Consider the following 8313-nt stretch of genomic DNA (forward strand, 5'->3'; position numbering starts at 1 on the left):
CCCGACTCCCTCGCTCCTGACCTCCCCCAGCCTCGATGTCCAGGTCCCTGCTCCCATTAGGAGGCATAGCATCAGTGAATTATTTACCAGTGTTTGAATAATTCAAGGTGATACACTCATTGACTGCAGGAGGAAATGTGCCAATCTGGTGTCTTGAGCATCAGTCTAGACTTTCTTAATAAGGAAGGGGACTAAATTGTGTAGTCTCTCGTAAAAACAACATAAAAGCCATGCACATAGTCATTATGAGCTTTTATTAACAGTTTTACATGATGGCAGTATTCATTGGGACCAGGTATGCAGGGTTGGAAGTGGGGGTTTACTAACATATAAACAGAATAATCTCATTTTTCCTTGAATGGACAACAAGAAAACAAATCAAGCACTAGCATTCATCATTTATTTTCACCTGTACAAACACCAAAAGAAGTCCACCTAAGTATCCTATTGCTCATATCAACTTTAAAGCTGCTATAATAAATAATTATAAGTCGAGTGTGTTATGTCAGAAGAGATCGGGGTCTGTAATTGTGATAAAACAACAAAAAAAAATCGTCCATAGCCCTCCTCAACTTTATGGAATGTCTGAGCATCTTTCAGCTTGTTGTTTTGGTTGTCGGGCCTGCAGCTTTAATGTTTGGGGTCACCCTCAACGTTCTAACCAGCAGTGTTTTCTGTGACATCTGAAAACCCACCATACGCTACCAGCCTAGCACCAAACAGAGAAACAAGATGAGCTACTGAGGAGTTCATGAAAGGAAAAGCAGAACTAAAATAACAAAAAATGTTGGCTTTATAACCGAAAATTTAACGCTAATGCTGCTTTATACTTGCTGGATGTGTAAATGTGAACATGTTATTTGACAGGTGATAGTAAGACACTGTTTGCAGTCTGCTGTGCTGCTCCCAAGTGGCCAAAAATTAAATGATATTCTGATCCTTGGTATGTACAGGAGAATTACAGCTTCAGGCACTGCGCTAACTTTATGATAAACTGGGCCAAAAATATTCCCATGATGACCTTTAATCATTTCTGTTCTATCTGTTAAAACTACCTTGTAGCATTTGGAAATTTTGAAAAACAGACATTTTGTTTTACTTTGTCAGTACTCTGATTCTGCTTCAGTGACCCACATCTGAGCCGTGAGGATAACGATGAGTTTAGTCGTCACCGTCATCTTCCTCGTCTGGGTCACGGCTTTCGTCGCTGTCCTCCGTGATGTAGCTGTCAGGGTTGTCCTGGTCGTCAGCGAACTCATCGTCATCCTCGGTGTTCACCCTCCCTGACAGGACGTCCTCGATCCAGTCCTCCAGCTCCTCGGCGGTGGGAAGGTCCTCATCGTTGGACATGTCCAGCCAAACACTGTCGGCCTGGAACAGACGGCAACACAAAGGTCAGGGTCTGCAAACTCTTCATTTGTGTTTCTTCTGAGGTTTTAACCTTTACTTACATCTGTGACGTTGACCACACCGATCTGGGGTCTGAACAGGTCCAACTTGAAGGTTTTTTCCCAGTAGGTGGTCAGCTAGAGAGGTGAGACAAACCAGGTTTACTTCAGAGATGCTTTTTTACATTTGAAAGGCATTTGGTTAGTGGTGAAACACTAGATCATTTTAGAGAAAGCCTGGTGTTAGACAGGGCTGCACAGTGGCTCAGTGGTTTGCACCGTTGCCTTGTAGCTAGAAGACCCCATGATTCGCATCCCAGGCCCAGGAACTTGAATCTGGGATCTTTCTGTATGGAGTTTGCTTGTTTTCTGAGGGTACTCCAGCTTCCAAAAACATGCTGAGCGTAATTGGTGATTCTATATTGTCCATAGGTGTGAATGCGAGTGTGATTGGTTGTCTCTATGTGTAGTCCTGTGATAGACTGGTGACCTGTCCAGAGTGTCCAGTGCCTTCACTCTAAGTCAGTTGGGATAGATTCCAGTCCCCCTGCGACCCTAATGAGGATTAAGCGGTGTGTAGATAATGGATGGATGGATGGATGGTGTTAGACAAAATGAATCTAATGCTGAGGCAGAACCAGAGGGAAGTCATCAGGATCAATCCAGACGATGCTGAGCTCTGGGTTGTTGGTGTTGTCTCGGGCCACGTCTTTGAGGATCTCCAGGAACTCGTAGCCATCTGGGGATGACACAACAGAACAGAGGTACCGAAGCTCCCTTCTGGTGCTAAAGAAAGATTAATAACAGAAAAATCCAACCTAGAATACAACCACAGACCTGGATCTTCTTCCTCAGCAAATGCAACAATATGTATTCCGTCCATATCATCCTCCTATTGATAGAAAAGAGTGGATTTACTGAGTGCAACATGAGGTGTCTGGAAACTCACTGAAAATGCATTTATGTTAAATCTGCTTAGATTAGACAAAAAAAATCCTCACCCATGTCTCAAACATATTCTCAGCCCGGAGCTTCCTCAAAGTAGCCCTGTAAAGAACTCACAGTCATGAAAAATGACAAAATGTTTTAACAATACTTATAGATATCAATCAAATCAACCTTCGATGTTGGGTGACAAATTCTACAATATCCATCTCTGACAGAGGTCGACCAGGCAGGATGGCCGGTTCCTCCATGAACGGCTCGTAGAAATTGACCTCGTTCATCTTGAGGGAGAGATGTTTGGCTACCTAAACACCAAAACACAGCAAGACAGAATGTGGTTATGATGTAATTATGAGGTTTAGTTTTTAATGAGTGGACTAAATGTCTTTAAACCAATAGAGGTGTTTTTATCAGAAATTTATTTTCTAATAGGTGCACATATCTTTACACGTTACACATCGTTCCCATACGAATGTGCCAGCAGGAGCCAACTTTACCTTCTAGTTGATGGTAAGGTTATAGAGCTCTGTTTCTTCCACTGTGTCCGCTTTTCCGCTTTTTCATGCGACCTCACGAGGTCACCAATGTTGTCAGGGTTATTTTCTGTTTATCAATGACCAGAATGGATGATAACAGGCCTCCTGAGCTTATTAGAAGCTGGAGACGGTCCCTACTGGCCTGTATGTATGGGAATGATGGATATTGGGCTAATAACATCCAAATTGGATGAGATGAGAAAAATTGATGGTAAATGTGAAGCTACCATTAGCTTAGCTTAGCATTGCATTGCGTTATGTTAAGCTAACCAGGTACTAGTTGTTAATGTACTTAAGTATTTTCCCCAAAATGTCAACAGTTTAAGCTGTGTTTTCATTTATTCTCAGGTAAATTTGAAGCAAACTTTACAAAAATAAGGCTTTGGAGCAAATAAGCTCCAATTGTTAAAAAAAAAAAAAAAAACTTGAAAAAGAAGTAGAAAAGCAAGAGGAATTGTTTAAGAATTATCTTAAATCGTTAAAGGTGTTTCCACCTCTCGTTATGCTCATTAACCTTATCAAGTCTTTTTATGAAAAGTCATTTCTTCATCATGTTTTTCTTTTCCGTTAAACTACTACCACTATTACTGAGATTAAGTTAACGAGCAAAGTGTGTGGGTGAGTGTAAGGATTTAAAACTATTTTTATCAGCATGTGACTGGCAACTCATAAATCTGTACACTGTAAATGTTGACTACTTATTTTTGTTGTTGTTGTTTATTAAGACTTACAGATTTATCAAATGTAGCAAAAAACTTGATGTAAGGTTGGAACCGCTCCGAAGCCTCCTGAAAAGCTTTGAAGTCTGAGGGAACAGGAGACACAGAGAGACACTGATGACAAACTCAAGAGACAATGACAGAAACAGTAAAGTGTTGAAGTTCAACATTCACATTCTGGTCACACTCCAGGTTGAATCTACAGCGTGTGATGAGAAAAGTAAGCAGCGAAACCTCCTCTCTTCATTCAATTTCCCATCATGATTCTACTATCTTCATCCAAGTAACAAAGTCTCCCTTAATACAGTTTTATACGCTTGTAACATGCTCCTGGCTCCACTACCAACAAGGTCACCACCAAGGACCGACCTATCTCTGGACAGAAATAGGCTTCATAATGAAAATCCGTGCCTCTGTCATATCGGACCAGATAGCATCTTCCCTGCCTCACTTTTTCTCCCTTTTTTGAGAGGAACTATAATTGCAGTTTGACCTATTAGACAGAGAGCTAGAAGCTATTTAAAGGCTCTCCTGAGAACAAGTGAGAGTACCACAGTCTGGAATCAGGTTTCCCTTTAACAGCCAGTTAGGCTGCGTGGTGATGTAGCTCCATTAGCCTTTAGATCCCATCAGCATCTGGGGAACAGTGGGAGGACTTTAGGAGACAGTGTTGTGTGTTTTCACCTCACATGCTGCCTGTCTTTGGAAATTCAAATGTTCATTTACATAGAGACACTGGCTCATGAGTTTCGTGGTGAACTAACATGAATCCTCTCCTTTGAAGTAGCCAATGAGGCGGATGTCCTCCTCCATCCTCTCGAAGGCTCGTATCTCCATGGCGTTATTGATCATCTCTACAGGGTCCTCCAGCACCTGATGGTGGAATAACACAGGTGGAAGATTTTCAATGCAAACACTCTACAATCATAAAAGGTCCAGCTAGATGCCAGTTAGCAGTGATGGAGCCAGACACTTTTTGTACGTGTGGCAAGAACCTAATATCTATTTTGCATTGCGAATCACTGTGGGCCACACAGTCAGTTTTTCTTTTTTGATCACTTCCTTTTATGATTTACTCATGCAGGATGGCTGCTGTTTAAATGTACACCAGGACGATTGTTTAGTCTGAGGAGGCTGTGCCCAGATCTTTCCACTCACATCCAACAGGAACTCCACCAGCGTGTCAGCTGAGAGCTCCCCATCAAACTCAATGACGCGGTCATCTTTGAAGACGTACAAGCTGCCCACCTCCTCCAGACCTGGTGAGACAGCAGGAGTATTGCACGTTACTGCAAGAAAGCCAATTTGAGGCTAATTTGGTGTCCAGTAGCAAAGTCATTTTTGTCATAAAGTAGTTACTGGTAACAGGTGCCTATAAAGAGGAAGTCAGTATTGTGGCACAACAGGAGAACATATAATATTCAATGTACATAATAGATGTGATACGAAGGTCATACCCAGTTTTTTGGCTACTTTGGAATCCTTCTGGGAATCCACCATTCCAAAACCGATGTCTTTGTCCTCCAGGACTTGAGCTGTTAGCTGGATGTTCACAAAAACAAACAAAAGATGGGTGCTTTCACCAAAAACAGAGTAATATGAACATTTTACACCTATTGTTAGTTCACAGTATGGATTATCAGTATCAAATAACAGTTTTTTCAGGACTTCTTCTGGTTTGGCAACACTGAAAATATACATTAATTCTGACTTGCTTTCCCCGTATATGGCTTAAGATTACATAGTTTTGTTAGTTATGCTTACTAATTATTTCTTCGGCTAAAACACCACACCAGGTAGTTTAACCTTGTTCCTGACTGCATCTGACAGTGAAGTAACCATCTACTGACAGTCCCTAAAGTACACATTTACATCACTGCAGCAAGTTAAACCACTAGATGTTCATGGAAATCTTTAAAGCTACGCTTTGATTTGAATTTACAGTTGGAAAAGACTCTAAACTCGCTTTTCAGTTATTGATTAACCTTAAAAAAACTCTCCCTGTATCAAAGTCATACATTTAGAAGTGTTTTCTATTAAAATACCCCCTTCCTGCTCCAAATCTATGAATTCTCCACCCACATGTCCTCGAGTCGCTGCAGCTCAAGCACACCAGCTCCCCTATGACTCTGCTCAACCACTATGAAACTGTTCCACACTACACAATGGAAAGTGGTAGAATAATTTACCCATATACAAGACCAGAAGTTGATTCTGGAAAAGAATAATGAAACAGAGTCCAACCCTTCAAGCTAAGAGGATTGGCTACTCTGGTTTATTACGTACAAAACCGTGGGAGTCAGTAGTGTTACCTGCTTATTACACAAATATGGACATGTGATCAGGGTAAAAAAATTAGTAGAGCTCGTGATTAAAGCAGTGAAACTCTGTTCTCCACTTTGTATTTAGCATGGCACTTCTCTGCTGTGTATTTGAGCCGGCATCCACAGCTGCTGCTGTCTTCGTCAATACATCTTTTCATTGCCAAGGTGTTTGTGTGCTCAGAGCCCCCTGTGGAGTTTTCTTGTTAGAGGGAAGCTATGAGTCAGGACTGCTTGCCTTTCAGCTCGTGGTTGTTGAGGAAGGATAACAGATTTAGAAAACCACTGAGGAGGAGGTTTACTGCCTGTGTTTCTGCTTTGGAGCCGAGCAGGAAGCGACAGAAATACAAAACTGGTAAGTGAAGATGTAGCTGATTCTACAGCTTCACTGACCAGTTTTAAGAGAAACTGTGTGTACTGACAAAGTGGGCTCTTGGGCTTTTTCATTACAATTTTGTGTTGTTGTTGTTTTTTTTAAAATATGCTGTACAACATCACAGATGACGCATTGGTGTAAATATTTAAAAATTGACCAATTCAAATTACAGCCAAACCTCGGTTATTTCCAGACAGACACGCCCTCTGTTCATACTATTTGGACCCATTTCACTAATTTATCAGGTCAACTCAAAAACAACAATTTAACTGGACATTAGCTCCACACTCAGATATCCTTTCTTTGTTCAATCACATTTTAAGGAATGTCACTTTAGTGTCAAATAAAGGGCTACGACACACCAACAAAGCTCCAACTTCAAACGGCCAACAGCTCTAATGTTGATGAGCTAAACTGAGGAGATGGTACTCTGGTAATGGCTGAGTTCAGCTGTAGATCTAGTTGACAGTTGGCTATTTAGATAAAAATTTTGTGCACAGAATAAGCCCATATTGTGTTATATATGCTTGTATACAGTGTGCATTCGTTCTCAGTTTAAACTAAGAGTGAAAGCGCTTTTCTCAAACTCAACAAGGAGAAGGAAGTGATGTGAGAGTACATGTACTTATTTCCAGTTCACAGGCAGATAGTAAAGAGTTTTGGGAACACGCTATAATTAAGAGGCTGACCTAGAAACAATCCCTGGATACATGTGAACCACAGAGGAGTGCACATAATGGGATTAAAACCACTGCTTGCCAGTTAAAAGCGCTCACAGGTAAAATGTATACCAACGCGATCAAGCAGTAAGACAGCAGTACTTCTACTGACGGTTAAACAGGAAGTCTTTACATCAGGGAGTCGTAGGAAGAATGAGACATTCGCTCTGTTTCCAACCCGGCAGATCACCGACTGTACGGTGACTTGTTATGACAAGCTGGTACAGCAGAATGTAACCTGCAGGGATTTGAGCTCCGGCTTATTGAGACATTTTTGTGTTATCCGTGGCAGAAGACATATCAGGGCAACGTGTGTCACAACAGATACATGTCATCTGTGGGTTCCTGCTCTGATCAGCAGTGACACCTTCTTGGCAGGTTTCAGGTATTTGTATACCTGCAGAAATCAGCAGCAATGTCACTAGAACATTAAGGCTTTGTAGAGATGTAAAATGTGGATATAGGTGATTGATTTATTCATTATTGTGATGCAGTATTATAACATCTTTCAATTTATTATATGTTTGAAATAAAATTGTGGCACTGTATAATAAAGAATAACTGCATCCCTGTTGTAATCATACATTAACTCTGCATCAGCTGAAACTACATGGGTATGAGTAATTATTAAATATATTATAGATATATTATAAACCATTATCAGAACACTGTCTGGGTTGCCAGGTTGTTAAAAAAAAAAAAGGAAAAAGTCTAAAGTCAAGTTTTTAGAAAGTTTTTCAACTTTTAATTGGATGGATTGAAATCCTTTTATTTATAACTTACCCCAATTTATATTTTTAGATTTAATGTCCATTAAAAAGTCACCTAGAATGTAGAAGATCACTAGATTTTAGGGGAAACTACACCTGCACTTTCTCACATCACTCACTTTCTATGTCTGAGACTTTTGCAAGTATCTCAGTTCTGTAACCGAGTAAGAATATCGACCCTGATCTTCATGTCCTGAGTTTTTCTGTCTCTTTACTCTCTCCTCCAGCTCCCCTCTTCCCACCCCTTGGGACCCCTCTTTCTCACCTCCAGCACCAGCTCTGTCATCTGGAACCGCTTCTGCAGGCCCTTGTTGGCTGGAAGAGGCTCATGGTAGAACAGACACAGCAGGTCGTATCTCTTCAGAGCCTTCTTGTAGTTGCGCTCGTTGATGTCCAGCACTCTGTCCTTCCCGTCAAAATTGGGGAACTCGAGACCTTCCTCGGCACTGCAAAGGAAAACCAGGCGAAGGCACAGGCCGGACAGAAGAGAGAGCCAGATCTGCAGCATTGTTGTTCAGCTGTGGACTAAACTCAATGAG

The 8313-nt window shown here is 41.2% G+C and overlaps 1 protein-coding gene across 1 annotated transcript; it reads right to left on the bottom strand.

The window, feature by feature from the left end:
• Positions 1–237: 237 nt before the first annotated feature.
• Positions 238–8282, bottom strand: LOC111566542 (calsequestrin-2-like). Its single transcript, XM_023267195.3, has 11 exons — positions 8040–8282; positions 5046–5130; positions 4747–4847; positions 4353–4461; positions 3601–3674; positions 2508–2638; positions 2390–2435; positions 2226–2280; positions 2027–2127; positions 1452–1526; positions 238–1371 (listed from the first exon to the last, which is right to left on the bottom strand). The coding sequence occupies exons 1-11, from the start codon at positions 8280–8282 to the stop codon at positions 1162–1164; spliced, it is 1230 nt and encodes a 409-aa protein (XP_023122963.2). The 3' UTR covers positions 238–1161.
• Between the last annotated feature and the right edge of the window lie 31 nt (positions 8283–8313).

The sequence above is a fragment of the Amphiprion ocellaris genome, chromosome 24 (assembly GCF_022539595.1).
Source record: "Amphiprion ocellaris isolate individual 3 ecotype Okinawa chromosome 24, ASM2253959v1, whole genome shotgun sequence".
Taxonomy (NCBI): domain Eukaryota; kingdom Metazoa; phylum Chordata; class Actinopteri; family Pomacentridae; genus Amphiprion; species Amphiprion ocellaris.

Excerpts from the sequence above, each read along its gene's own strand:
- LOC111566542 (XM_023267195.3), bottom strand. The coding sequence starts at position 8,282 with ATGCTGCAGATCTGGCTCTCTCTTCTGTCCGGCCTGTGCCTTCGCCTG. Across the intron at positions 4,848-5,045 it reads CAAAGTAGCCAAAAAACTGG|GTCTGGAGGAGGTGGGCAGC; the intron begins GTATGACCTTCG and ends CTGTCTCACCAG. Across the intron at positions 2,128-2,225 it reads TGCTGAGGAAGAAGATCCAG|ATGGCTACGAGTTCCTGGAG; the intron begins GTCTGTGGTTGT and ends TGTCATCCCCAG.